At 45.7% G+C, this 26,967-nt stretch overlaps 1 protein-coding gene across 1 annotated transcript; it reads right to left on the bottom strand.

The window, feature by feature from the left end:
• Positions 1-382: 382 nt before the first annotated feature.
• On the bottom strand, positions 383-18,655 carry LOC138521573 (keratin, type I cytoskeletal 13-like). Its single transcript, XM_069634519.1, has 8 exons — positions 17,967-18,655; positions 14,028-14,110; positions 12,642-12,798; positions 11,313-11,474; positions 7,429-7,554; positions 6,882-7,102; positions 5,644-5,726; positions 383-1,688 (listed from the first exon to the last, which is right to left on the bottom strand). Exons 1-8 carry the CDS (start codon positions 18,585-18,587, stop codon positions 1,456-1,458), a joined length of 1,686 nt encoding a protein of 561 aa, XP_069490620.1. The 5' UTR covers positions 18,588-18,655; the 3' UTR covers positions 383-1,455.
• Between the last annotated feature and the right edge of the window lie 8,312 nt (positions 18,656-26,967).

Raw genomic sequence — 26,967 nt, 5'->3', positions numbered from 1 at the left:
AAGTTCAGGCAAGTGAAGGAAGCTTTCACTGTGAACGCACCCCGCCATATCGAGAATTTCCAAGCATGAGGCAAGACTGCATTGAGGTTGTGCATGGGTCTCGAGGTGGGTGTGGGAATTTAGTGTACATGTCTATGTTGTCCTCGTAAACCTTCATTGCCCACACCTGCTCCCCCTTTCTTTTACAGTGTCCCTGTCTATTATAATGGACAGAACAGAAGTGCAGGTCTGTGCACCCACCAAACAAAAAACAGCTATACCAGTAAGCAGGCAGTGGGGCCTGGTTTTCGAACAAGAGAGAGAGTAGCCTGGTGCTGCATTTACAATTAAACAGTGAATCATCTCCTCAGGTGCCGGAGATAAGAGTAGAAACAGCAAGTGATTGTGATTGCAGGAAGGGAAAATCAAAGTTTATTTAAGAATTTGCAGCATTCACGGTTCCATCCCAAGCAGAGAAGGAAAGAGGGCATACAGTCCTGGAGAACATTCTCATGTTAAGCAAGCACATGTAAAACAATCACATGTTGATGGTTTCTGATCATTCAAGTGACGACATTCCTTGAGGGTGCAGATTAAGTACTCAGGGCGTTCTCAGTCTCTTGGAAGAGGCCTGAAGTTGGCTGGCAGGTGATTTCTTACTGTAAAACGAAGCCAAGACTCCTGGCCCTTCTGCGGCACCCAACATGTGTCCGGCTGCCATATCTGTACTCTCCCTCTGCAGAATGTATGTATTCGCAAGGAACAGCCCTATTGGCATTTGAAGATCAGAAATACCCCAACAACAGTGCAAAGGCCATGTTTTTGAATGTTTGCCCGAAAAGTGCAGGATTGATTCAACATAAATTCTGGAATTCTTCCCACATTTTCAGAATTCCAATCCCATGTATGACCATAATTACACAATGATGAGTCAGAAATCAAGTCAACTGCATTTTTCCATCACAGCTTTAGGCTTGTTAGTCACGGAATTCTTTTCCTGTTACAGACTTCTCGGTCGCGCCGAGGCAGCATGGTATATATTGGAACATACAGCCTGAAAGAAGCAAAGCATCCTGACCAGAACTGGTGTGAGCAACTCCTGTTGAACAACTGCTTTTAACAAGAGCATTGCAAGTAGGACAGGTTACCATGATAGGTGAAAACAGGCAAAGAAACCATTAGAAACCAGACAAAGTGCAACCAACATAAACTCCAAGTCTACACGAGGTTATCATCGACTCTGGTTTCCAAATTCCCATCTTATTGCACAGAAAGCATTTGTGCATAGTTATTACTTACAATGTTGACACTACGTGATCCAAAATGCATTGGGAAAAGGTGTTGGAAAACCAGTAGAAGATTAACAGATCATGCTGACACTGAGTTAGTTGTTAGGTCACGTTCCATTATAAATTCTTCTAGCACATTTCATTTCAGGTTTTGGAGCCCGGTTGAAAGTTGACCTTGAGGGACATCTTATTTTCGGATCTGTGGGGAGGAGCCAGTCTGGGAACCATAGGAGCCAGACTGGGAACCATAGGAGCCAGAATGGGAACCGTGGGAACCAGACTGGGAACCATAGGAGCCTGACTGGGAAGCGTGGGAGCCAGCCTGGGAACCGTAGGCGCCGGTCTGGGAACTGTGTGAGCCGGACTGGGAACCGTGGGAGCCGGACTGGGTGCCATAGGAGCCCTGTGTCTCATGTGACCCTGTGAACAAAAAAGAGGATTGTTTAAAGTACTCAACTCTCAGAACTTGACAGACATTTCACTGCTGAAGAGTTTCCATTCGTAACCACTGGTCTAAAGTCTTCATACTTAGAGTTTGACTGGCGATGGGAATCTGGCAATATTGTGACAGGTCAATGCCTTGGGAAGATCAGTAAAGCTCCAGCAAACTCAACTCAAGCCAGCATATTCTAAAATGTGATTAGCTCCGCCCCAAACGCCAAGTCAAAATCACCTGATATTGACACATTGCTTATTTGTTCAAAAAGTTGTTAAGACAAATACTGCAAATAACATGTTTAACTTGAGCTGAGATATTTATTTTTTGGGGGAATTTCTGTGCGGAAAGGACTGGATACTGTATGTCTCTGGTATACAGGATCTATTAAGATATTTCGATGACAGCTGCTGCATTGTGGCTTATATTTGTGTTTCCCCCTATATCCTCTTGACAACCTTTTCTTAGAGAGCTTCACATTTGTCGCCTGTTAGTGTATGTCAATATGATTCCAATCATGATATTTATTTAGGCCATGGCACAAAGGAAATTGTCTCTATGGGCCCATATAATAGATCCTATTTTCCGCTTAATTATGGCATCTCAGAAGGACTTCAAAGGGATTTGAATCACAGCCGGCTGTGCAGGATTTGAATGTGTATTCTTAAAGTATCTGGGTAAGGGTTTTACCCTCTGCCAGCTATGCAATCTAATTCATTTAGTTATTGACTTGTTGAAAAAAAAAATGAAATTCATATGCAAACTAATCCAATAATTCCAAATTCTATGGAGGCACCATGTCACATTTGTTTTGGTATTTTAGCCTTACGGCCTTGTGTAGTGCACTATAAAAGCCGTGGAACCACTGGGGACCTAGTTAGCACTTTTGCAGCATACCCTGGTGTTTATTTTAGTAAATTAAAAGCTTTGAATGTAACATGAAAGAGCTTTCGACAACATTCCCATTTCACAAAGAGCCATCACTAAGGCTTCAGAGTTGTCAGATGACTCAGCAGTCCTCTCATTGGATGCCGAAAAGGCGTTCGATAGAGTCAACTGGCAATTTATGTTTAAGGTACTGGAAAAGATGGGTTTCGGGAATCAATTTTGTTCCTGGATTCGACTGCTTTATACCAAGCCCACAGCAGATGTTAAAACTAATGGTTGGAGATCAAGACCGTTTGACTTGGAACGGGGCACGCAACAAGGTTGCCCGCTGTCTCCTTTGTTATTTGTACTTAGTATTGAACCTTTGATGGCCTGCATGGTATTAACTGCTGGGGAATGCTACAAAAAGTGTGCTTATACACTGATGACTTGTTATTGGTCCTCAGTAACCTTGGTGAATCAGTGCCAGTGCTCATGAATATTTTGGATGTCTTTCATCAGTGCTCTGGATACAAGATCAATTGGGCAAAATCAGAGGTTTTGCCCTTGGTACCATTATGTGACAACAATTCATTACACGCTTGGGCTTCAAATGGTGTGCTGAGAAACTGTAGTACTTGGGGGTTTGGATTTTGCCTAATGTTGTTGATTTTGTGAGAGTGAATATGAATATGGTGTGCACTACTTTCAAATTGGATTTGGAGAGATGGTATCTATTGCACCTTTCCCTTTGGGGGAAGGTGAACACTTTGAAAATGGTGTCGACTCCTAGAGTTAACTTTGTACTGAGTATGATCCCATTGGATATTGAAAGAAAATTTTGGTGTGAGTTTGATAGACTCATGCAAGATTTCTTGTGGGATCATAAGCCTCCGCATCTGATGATTAGTAAGTTACAGTTGACCTTGCCTAGAGGTGGACTGGGTGTCCCAAATTAGAAAGCATACCACCTGGCTTTTATGTCACGTACTTTGTTTACCTTTCTCACACCGAAACAGGATGATTGGGTTTGTGCGGAATCTAGCCATGTAGGCCCGTTATCGCCAAGGGCTCTGTTAACGAGTAAACAATGCAAAACAAAATTGGAGAATCCGTTGACTAGGAGTTTACGGAATTCGTGGTTGGTTTTGAATGATTGTTTGGGTTTCAATGCATTGAAAGATCAAAATGCTTCAGTTTCGCTGAACCCAAGTGTTACACATGAAGGGAAAGTTTTGTTCTGGCATGATTGGTTCTTGGCTGCTGGGGTGCAGTGGATTGGGGATCTTTTCAAGGGTGTGGATTGGATGACGGCTAGGGAGTTACAGGTGAAGTTTGATATTCCTTCTTTTTGTCTGGCAGATTATCGGAAGATCAAGAGGGCAGTGGGTGAAGTGAATATGGAAGAAGGGATCAATGTGGATATGCTTGGTTGGAAGCCAGGGGTGAGTGGTTGTGGCTTGGTTAGCTATGTGTACAGACTGACTGTGTCAAAGTATAGAACAAATGATGCTCTGAGATTGGATTGGAACCGGAGGATCGGTGAGAATATTACGGAGGATCATCGGCCATGGATCTGTGAGAATGGGAAGTTGTGTTCTTTAAGTCTGGGTGAAAGATCACGTCAAATCAAGATTTTACATTGAACTTACTGGACACCCGAGAGACTGATGAAAAGGGGAATGTGTGACAACTCTGAATGCTGAGCATGTGTACATGAGATTGGCACCATTGAACATATGTTGTGGGGTGGGACATTTCAAGGCTGAGGGGTATGTGGTTCAATTTGACCAGATTTGTGAGAGGGTTCTTGATGAAAGGATTCATTTGGAATTAAGACTGTTGTACTGGGTAGTGATGAGGATCTGGATGACTTGAGTACTTCCCAGAGGAAATGGATTTTCCGGGGAGCGATGGCAGGGAAAAAAACTGATTTTGAGAAATTGGAAAACGTCTGCTCCTGTTACAATTGAGATGTGGGTTGCAGAGATGCATAATCTAGCGGAAATAGAAAGGGTGTTGTATCATAGGGATAAGAAAAGTGCTTTATTCAACAAGATTTGGGGTACATTTCTTTTATTATATTAGACCTGATTTTTGAATATGTTGTGACTCTGTGGGGGGGTGTCTTTCACTGTATATAGTTTGTTATTCTTTGCTTTGATTAATGCATATTGTTTTGCAATTGTGTATGTATCTCATTATTGTTAAAACATTTTGAAAATAAAATTTGGGAACAAAGAGCCCAAACAAAGATGGCAACCCTGGAAATGAGGACCTTCTGCAACGAAGGAGACCATCTTCTATTTCCATGGTGGCCAGAAAGCAACAGGACAAAACGGCCCTAGAGGACATGATTGGGAAATGAATTGGCACCCAGAGCTTTATGCAAAACAAAGAGATAATAACATTGTTTTAAAGAGAACTCTGAGGTTCAAGGAGATAATCAGAGGATTCTGATTGCAGGTTCATAGCAGTGTACATTACAAGCATTCCGAGCCATCACATTAGCTAATGCATGCTACCTCGAAATTAAGTGAGGTTAATCCAAATGCTTAATCATAATCAGAAGGTGGGACGGATTATATTGCCATTGAAATGAATGTGGTAGCATAGCGATTGTAATGACAATTGAATTCCCTGTACTCCACAGATCCAATGTGGCTATTCAGTTGCTCCTTGAGTTAATGGGATTATCCTTGCTTTGTGGTCTGAGTATTAAAAAAGCAATAAGGTCCCAATGGTAACACAGCCTTTATATGTCCTCTCTCATGTTAAAAGGCCACTGGGTGAGTGGTCTTGTATCAGCTCATAACGCCCCGATCTGCATGTATAAAACAACATCTTTGCAGTCCAAAACATGCATCCAAACATTGATCTGATGAAATTACTTGTGAGAAGTCCTTCAAATTGTAGTTTACCAAGAGAATGGATATCAGCAGTTCCAGACTTAGTTCCTGGTGGTGTCTAGGCTGTGCAATTCCCATTACGTATTCCTATCACATCAGACACAAAATCGACAGCTCAGCCCTGATAGCCCTCAAACATCCCGAAATGAAGACCATGGCTTACCTGGCTTGCCAGACAGAGAGGTGGACGACGAGGAAGTGTGGTGGGACGAGCTAGATGTCCCATGGTGGGAAACATCCGGGAGCCTGTGGAAGATTCAGTGTGGTTATTTGGACTGAAAGCACAGGGGTCAAAGAAACACAGTCCTGGACAGATACAAACTGGAGATATCCAAAGAAGATGTGAGCATGAAGTACTCAGGAAGACCATTGAAGTATTTGGATTCCTGGGGAGTTTATGACCACTATCAAGAAATGGGGGGCTTCTAGCTTACTCAAAGGACAAGCAACTAAGATGGTCAACTTTGCTGCTGCTCTTAGTCGGTGTGTTCTTGAAACAAGTGAGATGTGTGTGCTCACTGGCTGTTGAGAGTGAAATGCATTGGCTGAGTCTATCACTCATCGTGCCAGTAGTTTGGCATTACCACTGGAGACATGTTAATAGCAGAATACAAAGACAAGCAAGGTCAGCCTGAGGTCATTGCATCCATCTCAAGAGGCAGTAGACCCCCAGCCTGCAGCACAGTAGCTACAAACAGGTAGAGGCATGAACCGGGAGCTGTAGAATGTCCCATGCATGGAGTATTGGTCACAAAGCAGAACTGACAGCTTAATATTCAGATGCCAGCTGATGCCCCAGAAACTGTCCATTGTAAGTGGAACTTACGACACATGGCAAACATATTGCACCCTCAATATGTATGGGTGTGATATAAAATCTCGTAGTTCATTATCAGTTGCGGCAACCTGACCTACTGGTGAAATTATAACCAGAGCACCTGACATTTATTTACAGATAGACAATTTACCCACATTGTATGATCCTTGGTATATAAATGACCGTTCATTATTCCATTCTGTTAGGGTAAGGAGTGGTGGGAGGAAAAGGTAAGGGACCAGAGGTTATCCCTCTGTGAAATATACACTGGACGCGCACCAGCAGTTTCACTGTCAAATTGAATGATCCTCCTGATCCCTTGCATGAAAAATGGTGGCACTTGCAGGCAGCTAACTATTGGACATGAATGCTGTATAGAAATTAAAATGGGTATCTCTTTGGTAGCGATACAAATGGGTGAAGCATTCTGCGAAATAGTAGGAAACCTGACTTTGTGGACACTGTTTACTTAAACATGGTACTCTCCAAGCTAGAACAGCCAATGGTTTTGCATTGGTTGCAATGTACATGCTATTTTTCATCTTTGATGGCAGCTTTCCATGGGAGCCCCTGAAGTGACTTACTTGGCATTGTCGCTGTCCAGCAGGCTGCGGTAGGTGGCGATCTCCTGCTCCAGGCGGTCCTTGATGTCTAGCAGCATCTGGTACTCCCTGCTTTGGCACTCCATCTGACTGCGCAGCTCTGATAACTCTTCCTCCACCTTCCCAATGGTGGCCTGCAGCTGAGCGAGCTGCGCGCAGTAGCGGCCCTCTGTTTCCGCCAATGATGATTCCAGGGCCGCTTTCTGAAAAAGGGAAAGCAGAATTTAGACATGCTTGTCTACAAGGCAACCGGTTTGCTCCAAGTAGATGGAGAGGCCAGTTTTCTGTGCTGAGATTTATTTATTTTTAAATTAATGAATTCTGTGATTTTCAGGTTTGTTTTAATTAAATGCAACCTAATTGAATCAATGTAAGGTTTTGCAACTCGAGCATCATCAGACCTCATGGGTATCCAAAAGAATAAGAATTCACCAGAATGTGTTCAGGTGGATGCAGATTTCTCTAATACCAAAGGTCCTCTTCAGGTGGTTGATGTGGTTCACACAGCTGACAGTGCTCCATCACTCACCGTGCTGAGCTGGGCCTGGAAGTCGATCTCAAGGCTCTGCAACGTGCGCCTTATCTCGACGATCTCCATCTGGCTAGACTGGATCTCCTGGGAAGTGGTGGAGACCTGCTGGCTGACCTCCTGGGACTGAAAAACAGAATCACAGGATAACCTTCAGGTGATTTTCATTGGTTAAGACAAAGCTTTGCGCTGGGCCCAACGAGTGTCAGTGCTACTGTATAATACAATGAAAAGTGTCTAAAACAGACACCATGGGGCGAACCAATGTATGGGTGGATGTGTTGTCTAGTGGTTATGAAGCCCCCCTGCCCTGATCAGACTTACATTTCAAGACCGCCTTGCCAACTTGACTGCATTATTTAATCCCATGAAAATCATGCTAACGCCTTGTGCCTCAGTGCTCTTATCTGAAGAAAACTGCCCACACACAGACAGGAAGTCTGTATTTCCCAAATGGATATTTGCATTTATTTAAAACAGTGACTGCTTAGCTAGCAACTAACACACACACATTGAATTCCACAAGTGTATTTAAAAATTAACACATTGATATTAGCTACATCAGATGTTTATCTGACTATCTTTTGAATATCTTTCACTTTTTTATGAAAACGTTTGTTTCTTAATTGAACTTTTTTATTTTCTGCTGATTTCCCAACTAAAAACGTATTCCACCTATGCTGATTTGAAAAGATTTCCCAGCATTTTTCTTGTGTAGATTGGCATCCATTTTGTGAGCTGCCGCCAAACACTCAAGCCGAAAGCGACATCAGAGGAGGAGAAGGAGTGCACTCTTAAGATCCATGGAAGTAGCAAAGAAGTAGGGTCTTGGACTCGAAATGGACAGCGGCCGTGCAGGTAGAGGGCCAAGCCGTGAAGCGAGCGAGACAGGAAGGCAGGGCTATTTCCAGGTGGTGGAGTAACTTTGCTGAAAATGTTGGGGGGGACATTGCACCTAAATGAAAGTGGTCCCTGCCAAATGAGTGGGATAAAATGGTGTGCCACAAAAGTTGGTGCGGAAAAACACCCTTGTCCCACCTTAAAACTAAGCCCATGTTTCCAGGTGACGCCAGGCGCACCCTAGAAAGGGTGAGCAACAAGCAGAGGGAGGCAGCGCCATTCAGGTGTCACGTGTAGGGCTCGAGGCAGTGCTCCTCACCCAAGGATTTCAAAGGGGGGCACCATAATGGAAGTTCAGGGCTATAAGGAAGGACCACAAGGAGGGAAATAGGGTACCCAGTGGGGGTGGTGCTGATATGCTGGGGAGTGTCCCCCCTATACACACGATGCGCCCAAAGGGGTTTTTTAAGCATAAAAGGACGTCTGAACTACACTCTGCAGATCAGTTGCTAACTGCACCCCTCACAGAGGCAGGTTGTGCTGATAGAGAAGTTCTTCTTTCTGCCTTCCCACTCCAACAGTTCTGAATAAATAAATAAATAAAGTGTTTAAGGAGCAATGGTGAATAAAGATGCAGGCTGTGACAACACCAACCGTGCCCCTCGCGGAGGCAGGCAGTGCAAAGGGGAAAACATGGAGCGGAAGGGCAGGGAAAAGCTACTGTGATTAAAATGAGAAGCAAAAGCCGAAGTATTGTAGATAAAGAAGAGTGTAGAAATCTAAAGGAGTGATTGGCTAGAAGAGAAGCCAAAGGAGCAGAAACAGCAAACAAAACGTGGCAGGAGAACGGTGGCATGGGTCAGAGCAGAAGAAGCCCACCTGTGAATAAGGGATTGTCAGCAGAGTAATGAAGGAAATGATAAGGCTCATGGAAGACCAGGTCCTGCTTGCTGAACGCAAAAGGAGACCTCGGTGAGAAAACTAGAGCATTAGCCAGATAATAAATAGGACGGCATGGACGCACATCTGGTTCTGGGAATTCATTGCAATCAAGGCTGGCGGGAGGTGGGCTTACTGTTCCTGACCCCGTGGTGACCAAAAGCACCTTACACGCTGATCGTGTCAACTCTTGTGTTGTAATAATATAGCCTGCGGCCAAACGTTTTCCACCTACATATAGTGTTCATGGTTTTATTTCATAAGGGTCGCAATATGTCTCTGCTCAGCTTAACCCCTTAAGTGCCAGGCTATTATGCAAGTTTATGCAAAAAGGACGAGCATACTCGTCCTGAAGTAAGAGGCTGACTGTGTGTTTCCTTTCTAGCAAGTCTGCATATATATTAACCATGATGCAACAGTAAGCAACATCAGTAATACCAAAAGCCATATCTGTAGTCAGAGTCGCGTCACTTCCAGAAGAGGCAATGCTATAGATAGTATTGCCAATACTCATACTACTTAAATGGGTACCCCTACCATGATAATTAGCAACAGTACCCGTGGCAAATGTAGCAGTAGTAGCATTAGAGTTGGCAGTAGTATAATTATTATTAGATGTATTGCTAGTCATATTACAGGTAGTACCACTAGTTGTACGGGCACAGCTCTTAGTTCTACTAGTAGTACTCAAAGTAGAAGCAGTAGTAGTAATGATAGTACTAGTAGCATTAGTGGTAGTGTTACCAGTGAACCTGCCAGACTCCACCCATATAATGCAGAAATCTCCAGGTCTGCAATGTTTACCCGTGTTTCGTAAATATTGTTTGCTGTTAAACTGGCATTTATTCTAACATTATCCTCGTCTGCATCAGTGACCCATGTCGGGAAATTCCTCTGTTCTGTAGAGGTTTCTCATAATCTGGAATTTCCTCCTAGCTTATCTACATGAGTCTAGCTGTTCTGTAAATGTTTCTTATAATCTTGAGTTCTCTTTGTCTCACCTCCTAACCTGTCTACATGTGTCTAGGTGATCTGTAAATCTCATTTTCAGCTTCACCTGCTCAGAGGCGTTCTTCCTTTCCTCACCTTCCCCAGACACTTAATGTCTCCAGAGCTGTGAGATGTGTCCTTGGCCTCAAGCCCAGGGAACACATCTCTCCATCCCGAAAATCTCTTCACTGGCTCCATGTAGTTGCAAGGATCAAATTCAAGACCCTCTGCATCGTCATCCACAATTCTTTCTGCGGCCTGGAACCTAACTACATGCAACTCTTTCTCCCTAAATACCTCCCTTCTAGAGTCCTTCGGTCTTCTACCGCTAACTCTCTGCAGATCAGACGTTTCTCCAAGCAGAGAGTGGGGGTCGAGCTCTTTCTTCAGCAGGAGCATCCCTCTGGAACAGCCTCCTTGTCCCTCTCTGTCTAGAGCCGGATTTCCTTAAATTCCAGAAGCATCTCAAGACCTTCCTTTTCTCCTCCTCCTTCTCTCTCCCCCTCCCCTGCTAGTTCCACCTGCCTCTATGTCTGGTAGCCTGTATCCCTTATGAGTCTTACTGGGGCCAGATCCTGCTTCAGCCATTTTCCCCCATTACCCTTTAACAGCACTTGCCCTCGGGCACCCTTCCCCGACTAGCCTACTGAGTCTAGTCCACTCCCCTCACACTAGCTAAACCCCCCCTTCTTTCCTGAGCACTTGCCCTCATGTGCCTCCCATAACACTTGCCCAGCCCCGGGCCATTCCCCCCTGCATTTCTCCCTCTTTCCTTCTCCCCACACTACATGATAATGCACTTGCATGATCCCAATGTCACAAGGCCTAGTAGGACTGCTACTTTCTCCTCTGTTGCACCACCCTTTTTTGTCTTGTGGCACATGGAAAAGCTTTCTGGTGAATAAGCACCATACAATTGCCCAATAAATAAAAAATAAATGAAATGTTTCCTATGCTCTTGAATTTTCCTTGACTGGCCTCCGAGCCTATCTGCATGTGTCTAGCTGTTCTCCAAAGGTGTGTTGGGCTATTAAATTCTCCTAAACCAGATTCCTTGTTCATTTTCTAGAGCTTTTCTGGACCAAACTCCTAGCTTCTATCGTAAGGGAATTTACCTGTGTGTGGAACCAGCCCTCAAGCTCTTTCTTGTTCTTCTCCATGACGACTTCGTAGCTCTGCCTCATTTCATCCAAGGTTTTCTGGAGATTGATTCCGGGAGCAGCGTTCATCTCCACATTGACAGTACCTGTCAAATGTCCTCTTAGTTGGTTCATCTCCTGCAGAGAAATAGCAATTTGGTTATTTCAGCATTATTATTAATTATTAGGGTTGTACACTTGTGCAGTTCTCGACAGGTAACCACAAAATTCAATTACTAAGACATGACTGATGTCAGAGAACATTAAAACAATTGGGATCATAGTGGAAGGACCTAGACCATGCATTTGCATGTATTAGGTCACCCACCCCACGTGTGGAAAACATGGGCATCTCCAGCCGCACCTTGGCGGATGCTGACTAGGTGGTATGTGGAGTGGGCATGAAGGCAGAGAAAGGGCTCGCTAATGTTGGGTAGCAGAATAGTTAAATGGGGAATGGTGAGGATACACAGGTAATGTGGAGGTATTTCTAAGTGCCCCTGGGCAAGCAATAGGGTTCGGGTATGAGTGGGTCGTAAGTGAAGAATGTTTTTGGGGGATGTAAAGCTTGTGTCAGTGGCAGGGCTTGCAATGGAACTGTGGTAATCAGAACAGAGTGATTTGTTAATGGATGTGGAGTGTGCAGAAGTGGTAGGGTTGATAAGGAAAAGTGGGGAAATTAGAGAAGAATAATGGTAGTGTAGAAAAGTGAACAATGATAGGTAGGGGAACAGGTGTTCAAAGTAATGCATGATGGAGTAGGATTTGACACTGAGCATGGAACAGTGGTTTGTGGATGGAAGTGTGTGTTATATGTTAGCCAGGATGGGCTAAGTATCTGGCACTGATACGTGAACGGTGTTAGTTGGTGGAGTGTGGCCTTCCATAAATGGCAGTGTAGGTGTATGCTAGGGACTGCAAATGTGATGCACCTGGGCGCAGCAGTGCACAGTGTAAGAATCAGTGCTCCGTGTTGAAGTGGGCGGTTGATTAAGAAATGTGTTTCCAGGGAGACACGGGCAGTGTGAGAAGAGTGGATCTTGTAGCAGTGTAAGACTGAGGCTATACTTTGAGGTATGCATTAGGTAGTTCAGTGCTAGCGGTCAAGTAGAGAGGATGTGTGGTAGGTCTGGGAAGTTGGTGGGACGTGAAGTGGTAAATGACGTACAGGGCGTAGTCGTGGTACTTGTAAGAATCTCAAGCATCATTGAGCGAGTAGTATGGTTGGTCTGAAGGAGTGAAAGTCTTAAGAATGTCCTCCTCTACTTGTAAACTGGAAATCCAAGGCAGTGATGTGCAATGTACCTCCTCATGGTTCTTCTTCAGGGCAGCTAGCTCCTCCCTCAGGGACTCCAGCTGCATTTCCATATCAGACTTTTCCAGGGTGAGGTCATCCATGACCTTGCGTAGTCCGTTGATGTCGGCTTCAACACTTTGGCGACAATACAACTCGTTGTCATACCTGCATTGGAGAAGAAGGAGTGTTCTTGCTATGTTTCTCCAATGTCAGTATAACACCAAGCGGTTACAAATTCAGGAGATTTTGTTTCAGAGTGCAGATTCTAATGTTTAAATAATGCAGATCCAGGTATGAGGTGTTGAGGGAAAGAATACAAGAAAAATGGGAAGTATAAAATGATGGAATCAAGGATGTGAAGAGGAGGGAGGCGGATAAACAAAGCCAGGGAACATAGATAAAAAGGTACATGGCAAGGATCCCAGGGAAGCAAGAAGGCAATGTGGAATAAGTAAAGGGAAATGGAAGAAACAAATCAAAGAAGTGGGGAACAGTTCCAGCGAAGCAGCTTTGCCATGTGGAACAAGAGAAGGGAAAGTGAAGACACAATTCAAAGAAGAGGGGATCAATCCTAGAGAAGCAGGAATACCATGTGGAACAAGGGAATGGAAAGGGAAAAAACAATCAAAGAAGAGGTGTCCAATCCCAAGGAGCAGGAAGGCATATGGAACATGGAAAGGGAAATGGGAAAAATATCCATAGAAGAGAGAAACAATTTCAGGGAAGTAGGAAGGTCACGTATAATAAGCAAGGGGAAATGGAAGAAACAAATCAAAGAAATGGGAAACAATGGTTGTGCAGCTGGAAGGCCATGTGGAATTAGAGGAGGGAAAAGGAGAAATAAATAAAAGAAGAGGGCAATAATCCCAGAGAAGCCGTAAGGCCATGTGGAACAAGGGAAGGAAAAGTGAAGAAACAAATCAAAGAAGAGAGAAGCAAACCCAGAGAATCCAGAAGGCCATTTTGGAACAAGGGAAAGGGAAGAAGCAAATCAAAGAAGAGGGGCTGATTCTCAGGAAAGCAGGAAGGCATAAGTAACAAGGAAAGGCAAGCAAAGACAAAAATCAAAGAAGTGGGGATGAATCCATGGGAAGCCTGAAAGTCACGTGGAACAAGGTAAGGAAAAGGAAGACAAACAATCAAGGAAGAGAGGGAGAATCCCATGAAAGCAGGTATTACATCTAGAACAAGGGAGCATAAAGGGAAGAAACACGTCAAAGAAAAGGGCATATAACAAAAGAAGCACATAAAAGAGAACAGGGTGTGACTGTGTTAGACAAAGAAGAGGGCAAAGGCAGCAAACAAAGGCAACAGGAAGTAAAGATTCCATGTTTCAGGGAAATAAGCATGTAACTCTTGCGCGTGTAGTCCCAACGACTGTGGCATCTACTCACTTCATCTTATAGTCATCAGCAGTCAGCCTGGCGTTGTCGATTTGTAACAAAACTCCAGCATTCTGCACACATGCATCTGAGATCTGAGGGAGAGGGCAGAAGGGATGATGACCAGCACACCAGGGATGTCTCAGTTAAAGCAATGTAGATTTAGAACATGAGCTGCTCAGTGCAGCTTGTCGTGCTATGTTGGTGGTCAAGGGTTAAGGCCGCCATTACTCGCACAACAGGGCCCAACGAGGAGGCCAGCTGTCACTGACATGACCAACCTCCTACAATCATCTCAGGGCCCCACAGGTCAAATATAAAAAGGAGATCAAACAAAAATAGGAAAATGCAGCTTATAATCCTTGCACCCATCATGTATTGAGAAAATGTATTGAATCATTTAAAGGCAAAACTTCTGTATAAAATAATGTCTTCTCTACATGATAGTTTCCCTTGAAAGTGTTATAAGCAATAAATGTATCTCCATAAGTATGAACTGATGGTGTGATGCTAAAAATGGTGTGATAGTGACATCTACTGGTAGAGAGAAGCATTGTCACTCATCATGATTTCATTTACTTTGAGAGTGCAGGGAAATGAGGTAGGGAAGCCCAGGCAGTTCCCCGGTTTAAGAGCGATTTTTGGACTCTTCCGGGACTAAACTCTAGCCGACTGATCTGCCATGTTAGCTACATGCCCATGTAGCAAATCTCAGCTGAGAAATCAGTGAGTTTGCCGGCAAGTCTGTAATTCCATGTAGGACTTGTGGCAAACTCAAACCCTGACACACCGGTGACTGACGCAGAATCTGGTCTTTCTGAGACATCAGCCTCTCTTGTGTAAACGCTCCCAATGTCCCAACTTGAGATGGTGTAGAGAGGCTCGGAGTTCTCGCTAACAGCATGAGCCTTAGCAAGGTGTGCACCCAATCATGGTGCTTCACGAATGTCTGTATGTCATGTGTCGTGGCTGCACAGGCCGCCATCATCACAATGGATGTGGCATGCCGAGACGATGCAACCTTTACAAGCTAGGTCAATGTCAATGAGGAAGCCCACATCCCAGATAGGGAAAGTTGTTTGTTAAAAACAATGAGGTATCCTGCATGCATCTGAGAAATGGCTCCAACATTTTTCTATGGAAAGTGCCACAGCATGTTTGCATTCTCCCTATCTTAATAGGTAAGAGCTATCTCACTTATATACCACCTTAACACAATTGAGCTGTATGTCATGTTTAACATCCCACAAACATGCGCAGGAAGAGCTCTGTAGACGTGCAATATGGTCATACCCAGATAGTCTTCTGCAGAGATTCTCATAGATTTACAATAGACCAACAGCATGCTTCCCATAGACTTACATGGGTAAATAACCTCTATTTATTTTTTAATCCTAACATGGAGAGGGTGCCAATATTTTATATGTCCATGGGTTTAAATGAAGAGTGCTCCATTACTTCATATTCTCATAGGTTTGCATGCAGAGATCTGTAATACTTCATATTTGCATACATTTACATATAGAGTGCCATCATTGCTTCATATTGTCCTGGATGTATATAGAGAGAGCTCCAGTACTTCCTTTTCCCGTAGGATTACATCTATCGAGCACCAGTACTTCATAATCTCATAGAATTACAAGAGGAGAGCTTTGGTAATTCATTTGCAAATAGGTTAACATTGACAAAGACCCAGTATTTCATATCTTATGAATGTGCAAGAAGAGAGCTCATGTGCTTCATATTGCCGTAGACCTACATGGAGTGTGATTGACTAGTTCATGTTCCCTTTGGTTTATATGGTAAGAGCTGCAATATTTGATATTTACATAGGGTTATATGGCGAGCTCCAGTCCTTGATATTCCCATATGTGTACATGGAGAGAGCTCCAATACTCCATATTCCCATAGGTTTATATGGCGAGAGCTTTAGTACTTCATGTTCACATCGGGGTACATGGAGAGAGCTCCAGTCCTTCCTATTCCTATAGACAGAGAGCCAGTATTTCATATCTCGTGAATTTACAAGAGAGCTCCAATACGCCATATTCCCATAGACGTACATGGATTGTGCTTGATTGTTTCATATTCCCATTGGTGTATATGGCGAGAGGTCCAGTATTTCGCATTCACTCATGGCGAGCTCCAGTCACTGATATTCCCATATCTTTACATAGGAAGAGATCCAGTACTTCATAATCCCATAGGTTTATACAGTGAGTGCTCCAATATGTCATATTCCCATTGGTGTATATGGCGAGAGATCCAGTACTTCATATTCCCATAGGTTTATACAGTGAGTGCTCCAATATTTCATATTCCCATTGGGTTATATGGGGAGCTCTAGTTATTCTCTTAGATTTACACGGAGAGAGCTTCATTACTTCATATTCGCATTGGGTTACATGGCGAGCTCCAGTCTTGATATTCCCATATGTTTACATAGGGAGAGCTCCAGTATTGTTTTATTCCCATACAAACCAACTACGGACTTGGGCCATGCAAACGTCGCTAGCTAGGGTGGCACAGATAAAGGCATTAAACAGCTAATCATTTTAAATGTTTACCTGGGTAGACAGGTCCTTCTTTTGTGCTTTGTGAATTTCCCTATGATACCTGTGGAGTAAACAGGGCTTTTTTTATGAAATGATTGATGGTCTTTCAATTGTATATTTGATGATCTTTTGTCTTATTTTATTGTATAATTAGTTTAAAGGACGATCTTTTTAAACCAAAATTATCTGATCTGACCTGATGTTCACATGGTGCGAGCTACAGCACTTGTATATTCCACAGACTTCCACACAGAAAGCCCTGGCATGCATGCAAGACCACAACAAATTGGTTATTTATAACGTGCTTAATAAACAGAGATTTCTAATCTTGGGGTCCAGAAGCCCACACATCTTCTTACAGCAACCCAGGACCTGAATCCTGCGGAGAAATCGAAGGGTCCTGCATTCGAATGCATGTCACTCTTGATTGGATCTGTATCTGTAATTGGACACTTACCTGAATCCTCAGACTGGCTTCTCTGGCTAGAACTGTGAAAAACAGTGCTTACGCTGTCGCTTCACAGAGCACAATGAGAAAGGATCTACCCCCTCGTTTGCGTTATATGTGCGTCCCTCTTCTGAAAGACCAACAGTGCTAGGCGGTCAGCGCAGATCAGAGACATACACACCTGTGATCATGGCAAATAAAAATACTCTGATACTGTTAACCCAACACTGACAGACAGGTTTAGGCACACATCAGAGCTTTAACACCTGTAATAGTGGCAAACCAGAAGCCTCAGATTCTAAACCAACACTGCCAGTCAGGTTGAGGCCCAAACCAGAGTCCTGAAGAACCTGCGATTGTGGCCAATCAGAAGCCTCCGATTCTACTAACCCCGACACTGACAGTCAGGTTGTAGCCGCCACCAAGGGCCAGACTGAAAGGAAAACAACAAAGTGGTGCAGAAGAAGTCACAGCCTATTTCCAATGTTTGATTCCTTCTTTTTTAGAGAGGTCAGGAAGGGTGAGTGTGACTTGTTTAAGGGGGTTGCATTTTTGGGGGGCATCAGCCTTTGGGTGCTCTTGCACCGTTGACTTTAAAAGCAAATCCCAGTTTCACATTTTCCCAGGATGCAGTGGGCAGATGCTCCACCCACTGTCATGTAAACCCACCTGTGCAAGCAGAAAACATTTGAAATAGTAAGAGCACAAACAAAGGGAGAATATGTTAAGAGAGCAACATTGACATTGATAATGTATTTGAAAAGGAAAAATATGCATAGGAGATCATGCAAAAGACCCTGTAATGTAAGCACTCATTCTAAGATACCTTGAAGTGCGGAGTCTGGAAATAATGAGTGAGCGTGCCCTACAACGGTGGATGCCATAGGTAGCATTGGGTCCAATCAGTCACTGAAGACTACTTTGTAGAGTAGTGTCAGATGCCCTTACCTTTTTCTGGAGATCTTGGATGGTTTTGTAGTAATGGCTGTAATCCTCTGCTGCTTTAGGCCCATGTGTTAAGTACCACTGCCGTATCTTTTCCTCCAGGTCACTGTTGGACTGCTCCAGTGAGTGCACCTGGCTCATGTAGGATGCAAGGCGCTCATTAAGATTCTGCATGGTGTACTTCTCACTGCCACTGACTAGGCCACCATCGCCGTCACCGGACCAAGAGCCTAAGCCTCCACCAAAGCCACCGTAGCCCCCACCAAAGCCACCGGAGCCTCCGCCAAAGCCACCGGATCCTCCGCTAAAGCCACCGTAGCCCCCGCCAAAATGGCCTCCAACGCTTCTGCTAGACCAGCCACCATAGCTCCCACTTGAGCCACCCCCAAAACCACAACTGGATCCTCCGCCATATCCACCAGCACCCCCAAAGCTAACGCTGCTCTTTCCCCCTCCATGGCCGCCGCTCATGCTACCGCCATAGCTCCCACCACCAATGCCACCACCTCCCCCACTGGAAGTGTACTTCCCAGAAGAGAGCACGGATGTCCGGGAGAACGAGCTGCCGCCGGTGCTCCCTTTCCCCTTCACTGACCCACTTCCAGACCCATAGCTATGGCTCATCCTGACGGCAAGCAAGTCTTCAAGTCTACACGGAACGAGATATTATGGTTGAGCACAAGTCTTTCTCCTCACCCGCTTCTCTATTTATACCCGTGCAGGGATGGGCGTCACCACTGGCAGTATTTTTATTGGAGTCACCAGCCCGGTCGCTCTGCCAACTTTGGATTTTTCCTTTTCGCTGCATTCAGCCCACTCCACAAGATCCAGGATTTGGGTGTTTTCCTTTTTTTTATTCCCACTTTCTCACAAGGTATAATTTAAACCTGCTTGCTCTGCTTGCTGTGTGAGATATGATGTGGCCCGCTGCCACCCTGACACACCTCGCTCTGTCCAATAAATCATCCTTTTATACTATAGAGATGCTGAAAGATGCGATACCCCATAAAACCTGGGGAACAGGGATATTATTAGCGTTCAGCTGTTGCAGTCAATTAATCACCGATGCTTCTCTGCATGTCTGGTGTTCTCAGTGTTCTAACCCTGAGACTAAGAAAAATGCCCCCATCCCTGAGAAACATCTTTCTTTTCCTGAGGTCCTCTTTGGTCCCCTCCAGGCCCCCCAACCCATTTCCCGCATCCCCTTATCCCACATTCCCTGATCCCATGTTCCCAAAACTGAAGTCATTTGTCTTGAAGGATTTTTCAATTCGGATGGATCACATGGTCTTTGACGGGGCCCATGCGTTGCATGCATTTCAGTTATGAGACATACAAGAGAGAATCGGACTGGGCTATAAAATTATCCCCGGCACCAATGAAAAAGTGGCCCACAGTTGCAAGCGGCATTTCACTCCTTTTGAGACAGACGCAGTAGCACCCAAGGGGGAAGTTTTTGATAAAATGTGCTGTACATTGTGCATTTTAAAGAATATTTATTCAGTAACACTGGTTAAAACTCATGGCAACATGGTGAAGTAACTTAACAAACTGTCCCACATAAGCCAAAAAGGTGGCCTGCTTTGATCAGAAAAACTGCCCCACACTAGCATTTTGCATTTTTGGTTTGGGATTACCATATTGCCCTATGGGCCAGTGCGACCATGGACGAAAATGTAGTTTATGTCGCCAAATTACTCGACCATAGGTCTTATAATTTCACAAAACTTTTTGCCTTTTTATGATTTATTTTTTACTTTGAAAATTATGGAAAAACAACTTTGAAACACCTGCATCCAAAAGTCTGTGACCTCTCAAGAAACTGTTCCAAGTTTCTCCATCCAAAACCTTTGGAGACCCCCAAAACCTATACTTCTCAAATCACACTAATTTTGAGGTTGTCACCTTCAAACTAGGGTGACAGTCCATCCAATAAATTGCACATCACGCGAAACTATCAATCCCCAAGATTCATTTAAATTTGTTTCTAAGCAGAACATTGATCATTACCCATGTATTACCCCATAAAAGCTTATTGGGCACTGGAAATGGGGGCAGTGGGGTGGGAATCACCTCTCCTTTGCTCACAGCAGAGATCATACTTCTTCTTCCAGAAATCTTAAAACAGGGCCATTCGGTAGCCAATAGAAGTCGGCCAACCTGCTGTTATCCTGAACCCACAATAATCAGTATTGGTCCTCCAGTGATCCCTCCACTGTGTTTTGAAGGAAATATATGTCCTTCGGACCGGGGTGTTAAAATAAAACTCTCTCTGTTGAGATCTACATTAGTGGCCTGTTTGCTGTGCCTCTGGTAGAGGACGCCATGTTGGCTCGGGATCTGATTAAGCACATACACGTAGTTGCCACTTGTGAAGCAAGGACATCTGAGTTCTAATCCTTTTCCCCCACTCAAGCGAATTATGTTACACTGGGGACATCACTTTATCTCCCAAACATGTGCATCTGATCAGCAAACATCGTGGACACTTTGAATCACCAGATGTTGGTGCTAGATAAAACATCTGGAGATTTACATTGGTGGCTTTGAGTGTTCCAAGATGGAGGCAAGCTGTCCAAGTCTGAAGCTGAGCTAGACTGGAAGATAGTGGGAATTGCGCATAGTAACTACCTCTTATGATCGGCTTCCACGCAGCGAACCAAGGTTACGGTGGCATGGCAACGAGCGGGCCGCTATGCAACTAAAGGAAATGTGCTGCGTGCATGCGCAATATACGTCCTCTGAGCAGTCCCTATGACCCTTCATCAAAACACCAGCATCACTACTCTGCAGAGGTACATTATAACATGTATGTTTAAGTCATTAGTAGAATGCTCAAACAATTGGCATCTCACCTGGGGGGCTTGACGGGAGTGTGTGCATCACAACGAGGGGAGCTTGAGAACGTGATGAGTGAGGTTTGTGCATTTCCCTGAGTGGAGCCTCTGCTTTGTACGTAAGGAGGGTGTGTGTCTCACTGAGTGGAGCTTGTGCGTCTCACTGAGTGGAGCTTGTGCATCTACCTCTGAGGTGCCCATGTGCCTCCCTGAAAGGAGCTTGAGTGTCTCACTGAGTGGGGCTTGTGCATCGATCTGTGAGGTGCTCATGTGCCTCCCTGAAAGTAGCTTGTGTGTCTCACTGAGTGGAGCTTGTGCATCTACCTCTGAGGTGCCCATGTGCCTCCCTGAAAGTAGCTTGTGTGTCTCACTGAGTCGGGTATTTCACAGAGTGGAGCTTGCGAAGCTATCTCTGAGATGAGGCGCTCATGTGCCTCCCTGCAAGGGGCTTGGGTGTCTCACCGAGTGGAGCGTGTGTATCTATCTCTGAGGTGCCCATGTGCCTCCCTGAAAGGAGCTTGTGTGTTTTACTGAGTGGAGCTTGTGCATCTACCTCTGAGGTGCCCATGTGCCTCCCTGAAAGGAGCTTGGGTGTCTCACTGAGTGGGGCTTGTGCATCGATCTGTGAGGTGCTCATTTGCCTCCCTGAAAGGAGCTTGTGTGTCTCACTGAGTGGAGCTCGTGCATCTACCTCTGAGGTGCCCATGTGCCTCCCTGAAAGGAGCTTGGGTGTCTCACTGAGTGGGGCTTGTGCATCGATCTGTGAGGTGCTCATTTGCCTCCCTGAAAGGAGCTTGTGTGTCTCACTGAGTGGAGCTTGTGCATCTACCTCTGAGGTGCCCATGTGCCTCGCTGAAAGTAGCTTGTGTGTCTCACTGAGTGGGGTATTTCACAGAGTGGAGCTTGTGAAGCTATCTCTGAGATGAGGCGCTCATGTGCCTCCCTGCAAGGGGCTTGAGTGTCTCACTGAGTGGGGCTTGTGCATCGATCTGTGAGGTGCTCATTTGCCTCCCTGAAAGGAGCTTGTGTGTCTGAGTGGGGCTTGTGCATCGATCTGTGAGGTGCCCATGTGCCTCCCTGAAAGTAGCTTGTGTGTCTCACTGAGTGGAGCTTGCACATTTACTTCAGAAGTGCCCATGTGCCTCGCTATAAGGAGCTTGTGTATCTCACTGAGTGGGGTATTTCACAGAGTGGAGCTTGTGAAGCTATCTCTGAGATGAGGCGCTCATGTGCCTCCCTGCAAGGGGCTTGTGTGTCTCATCGAGTGGAGCGTGTGTATCTGAGGTGCTCGTGTGCCTCCCTGAAAGGAGCTTGTGTGTCTTACTGAGTGGAGCTTGTGCATCTACCTCTGAAGTGCTTATGTGCCTCCCTGAAAGGAGCTTGTGTGTCTCACGGAGTGGAGCTTGTGAATCTACTTCAGAGATAGCCATTAGCCTCGCAATAAGGAGTTTGTGTATCTCACTGAGTGGAGTATATCACAGATTGGAGCTTGTGAATCTATCTCTGAGATGAGGTGCTCATGTGCCTCTCTGCAAGGAGCTTGTGTGTCTCACTGAGTGGAGCTTGTGCATCTATCACTGAGGTGCTCGTGTGCCTCCCTGCAAGGAGCGTGAGTGTCTTACTGAGTGGAGTTTGTGCATCTACCACTGAAGTGCTTATGTGCCTCCCTGAAAGGAGCTTGTGTGTCTCACTGAGTGGGGCTTGTGCATCTATCTCTGAGGTGCTCGTGTGCATCCCTGCAAGGAGCGTTTGTGTCTTACTGAGTGGAGCTTGTGCATCTACCTCTGAAGTGCTTATGTGCCTCCCTGCAGGGAGCTTGTGTGTCTCACTGAGTGGAGCATGTGCATCTATCTCTGAGGTGCTCATGTGCCTCACTGAAATGAGCTTGTGTGTCTCACTGAGTGGAGCGTGTGCATCTATCTCTGAGGTGCTCATGTGCCTCACTGAAATGAGCTTGAGTGTGTCACTGAGTGGAGCTTCTGCATTTATCTCTGAGGTGCTTATGTGTCTCACTGAAATGAGCTTGAGTGTTTCACTGAGTGGGGCTTGTGCCAGTGGCGTAGCACAAGATATGGGCCCCCCCTCGAGCCTTGCTGAGGGCCCGCCCCCCAACTCGGCAAGAAATCATGAGACGCGCCACACTCTGGGCCGGCCTAGATTACCACATGTGCGCAATACGCACAAACCTGTTGCTGAAGGAGTATGCCACACACTGCACTAGGAGAAAGATATAAATATGTGTTTTAATGCAATATACAGCACACTTTCTGAGAAAAATTGGCAAAAAAGCCACAGTGTTTGCTATTGTTGTGTAGGGTAACACCAATCCAATACATGCAAGTCACCCACAGTGCACATGAACATTAATGCTTTGCTATTAAAAGTGCCATGCCACAATGAAAACATGTCCAACTGGCTGCACAATGTAGACCAGTGTAGACACATAATAACTTTACAGTAAAACATGCCAGGTCGCATTAAGACATACCTAGACTGGTTGCATCAAAATGCAAGTCGAAGCAATGAGACTCATCAAGAAGAGATTACACATTCAAGCCTGCATCTCTGCTGCCTCTAACAACACAGCCAAACTCTTTAAAATCGGCAAGGAACTGGCCAATCCTGTTGCAGTTTCTACCTCTCCTGTTTCCTCAACAGGCCCTCTGTACGGCTTTGGCCTCTCGCTTCTCCGTTAAAACTCAGGACATACTGTCCACTATCTCCTCTTCCTCTCCCTCTTTCTCTCTCGGCCCCCTTTGGCCATCTCTCCCTCTCCTCCTCCTTTCCCCTCTTTCTCTCTAAAGCCTGATGAGGTTTCTAGAAAAGTCCCATCTATGGAAGTGTTGTCGAAACAGGTGTTCGCCTGCTCCTCCTGAACCATCAAGGACCACATTGACGCCCTTGATCCAGCCTTGGCCGATTTCTGTAATCATTATTTTGCCACTGGAACTTTCCCCTCTCCCAAACTCTTGGAAAAGCTGGCAAACTGCCAGCTTACTCTCCATACTGAATCTGTTGGTTGTCTCCATCACCATCAGTGTGGCTTAAGAGCTGCCAGAGGCACGGAAACTGCTCTCCTGAACAGCTGTGAAGATCTGATCTCTAACATTGATTCCAGCATTCCTTCTGTCCTCATCCTACTGGAACTTTCCTCTGCTTTTGACACGGTCAACCACGCCATCCCGATCAATTGACTCTGTGAGAACTTGGGCATCATGGATCAGGCCCTGCAGTGGCTGGCCTCCTTCCTCTTGGACCGCCCCTCCCAGGTCCAACTTGGTCCCTTTCACTCCGCCACCTCTCTCTACATGTGGCGTTCCCCAGGGCTCTATCCTCTCACCTTGGTTTTTCAACCTCTACAAGGCCCCTTTGGTCCACCTGATCTCTATCTTCTCCTCTAACTTACAGTGTTATGCGGATGACACCCAGCTTTCCTCCATGCTCCCTCAGCTATTCCCCTCTCTCGCTCAATCCTGGTGTCATCTTCAACTTCACTCTCTCTTTCTCTCCTCACATCTCGGAGGTCGCCAAGAAGTCCCACTACCAGCTGCACCTCCTCAAAGGGACTTTTCCCTTTCTCACTTTCTCCCAGAAGCTCACTGTCTCCAGAGCTCTGGTTCTCTCTAGGCTGGACTACTGCAACAGTCACTTTCTCAATCTGACTTCCTCTACTCTCCACCCTCTGCAACTAATCCAGAACATGACTGCAAGACTTATCCTTGGCCTCAAGCCCAGGGACCGTATCTTTCCAGCCATGAAATCTCTCCACTGGCTCTCGGTGGCTGCAAGGATCAAGTTCAAGACCCTTTGCATTGTCCACTATGCTTTCTGGGGCTGGAATCCACACTACATCCAACGCTCTTTCCAAGCCCTAAGGGTTAGATGTTTCTCCAGGCAGACAGTGGGGGGGTAGCTCCTTCTCCCCTGCAGGTCCTCCCTCTGGAATGGCCTCTCTGACCCTCCCAAACCTGAGCCAGACCACCTGAATATCCGGAAGCAGCTCAAAATGTTCCTCTTCTCCTCTGCTTTCTTTCTCTCCCTTCCCTGCTGTCCTACCTTACCTACCTGTCTGGTGTACCAACTGATTGCTTGGCCAACCTCAGTCTCAATGAGTCTGGGCTCTTTCTTGATCAGTCACCCTTGCACTGCTGCGGGCCGACCATGCTGTTAGGGGCTGTCAGTGAACCCTATAGTCCCTTGTTCTCCTTGCACTACCCAGAGCCGCGCTGCCCTGGCTGCACTTACTCAGAGAATTGCTGCTCTGTTTTCCCCTCCCCTTCTCCTTGCACTTCTCGTTCTCACACTTGCATGATCTGAATGACGCAAGGCTTAGTAAGATTATTTGTCTTGTCCTCCCTCTGTTTTCCTTCCATTGTTTTGTCGTGCCTAACAACACTTGTGTACAGGTGCGTTATATATGACTTATCATATCATATCATTTTATCACAGATGCCCAGAAAAATATACAGTGCCGCAGTAAGAAACGGCTAGACTGGCAGAAACCAAATGCCAGTCTAGCCAGGTAATTACACTTAGCAGGACTGCTTTATCAGAAATGCCCAGTTAAAAAAGTCATACCAAACTGAGGAATGACTAGACTGGCTGCACCAAAATGCCTCTCTCCCCACTAATACCACATATCGTACCTGCTTAGCATGGACCTGGACGACCATTATGATTTATTGCACAACACCACCCCTCACACATCCCTTCTCCCTCCCATTTTCTACCCCAACCTCCAAAATAAGCTCATTGGCCCAGAATTACCTCCATGTCCCTCTTCCTTGTCCCAGTGCTTATGTATGAGGCTCCTTGCCTCACTGATAAGTACTGGGATGAGGAAGAGTGGAACTAGGCGTAATGAAGATTACAGGTAGCTAAGTCAGGCATTACCTTCATGTACCTCTACCTTATCCCAGAATCTTCTAAGATCTTTAATCCTGCCCAGGCAGGTTTTAGGCCAGGAAGAGGGACGGAGAGTGTGCTTGTCTCAGTGCAAGACGATATGTCCAGACTTGCGGACGCAGGTGGAGTTGGAGCTTTGATTTTGCTGGATCTGTCCGCCGCATTTGATACGGTGGACCATCCTATCCTCCTCTCACGTCTAGCACAAATCGGGATTTCTGGATCAGTCCTGGCTTGGTTTACCTCTTTTCTTGCAGACCGCACCCAGACCCTTGCTATGCCCCCTTTCCTCTCTGTCCCTTGTGCCCTCACCTGTGGTGTCCCCCAGGGATCCTCTCTTTCCCCTATCTTATTCAATATTTATATATGGGCACTGGTCTGCCTTATCCGCTCGTATGGACTTAATTGTTATTCCTACGCGGATGATACTCAAATCCTGATCCGTTTGGATCAGGATTATACCGAGGTCGCAGCTTCTCTTCATGACTGTCTGACATCAGTCGGTGTCTGGATGGACCAAAATTGGCTCAAGCTCAATGGCGATAAAACTGAGGTGATGCTGGTGGGCTGTCCTCCCAGCCCGTCATTATGGACCCCTGCTTTTTGGCCTACTTCACTGGGCCCCCTGCCCTGTCCAGTGGACAAAGTAAAGAACTTAGGGGTCATTCTTTCCACCTCCCTGTCCATGACAAATCAGGTCTCAACGGTCTGCCAATCCGCCCACCACCAGATTAGGGTACTTAAGAGGGTCCTCCCTATGATCCCAGAGGCTATGCGCCCTCCTGTGGTAGCCGCATTAGTCCTCTCACGGTTGGACTATTGCAACTCCCTATACCTCGCCCAGCCGACGGGCCTTCTCCAACGTCTCCAACGTATGCAGAACCTGGCAGCTAGACTGGCCACAGGTTCTCCCTATGGAGCTCATATCTCGCCAGTGCTTCGCCAACTCCACTGGCTCCCAGTGGCCCAGCGAGTTAAGTTCAAGTCACTGTGTATTGTCCACCGAGCAATCCAGGGCCTAGGTGCTGAGTTTCTTCAAACCAAATTTGTTCGTTATATCCCGGAACGCAATCTTCGTTCCCTGAACACCAACCTCTTGGCGGTTCCTAGGTATAACCGGGAAAGACTCGGTGGCAGAGCCTTTTCCATTGCTGCGGCAAGGCTGTGGAACACCCTTCCATTATCACTCAAGTCTACCTCTAACCATTTGGCTTTCAGGAAAGCCCTGAAAACTACTTTATTTTAGCTCTTTGACTATTACT

Source organism: Ambystoma mexicanum, chromosome 13 (assembly GCF_040938575.1).
Source record: "Ambystoma mexicanum isolate Mex_15411 chromosome 13, UKY_AmexF1_1, whole genome shotgun sequence".
NCBI lineage: Eukaryota > Metazoa > Chordata > Amphibia > Caudata > Ambystomatidae > Ambystoma > Ambystoma mexicanum.
This window is presented reverse-complemented; position numbering and strand designations above follow the sequence as displayed.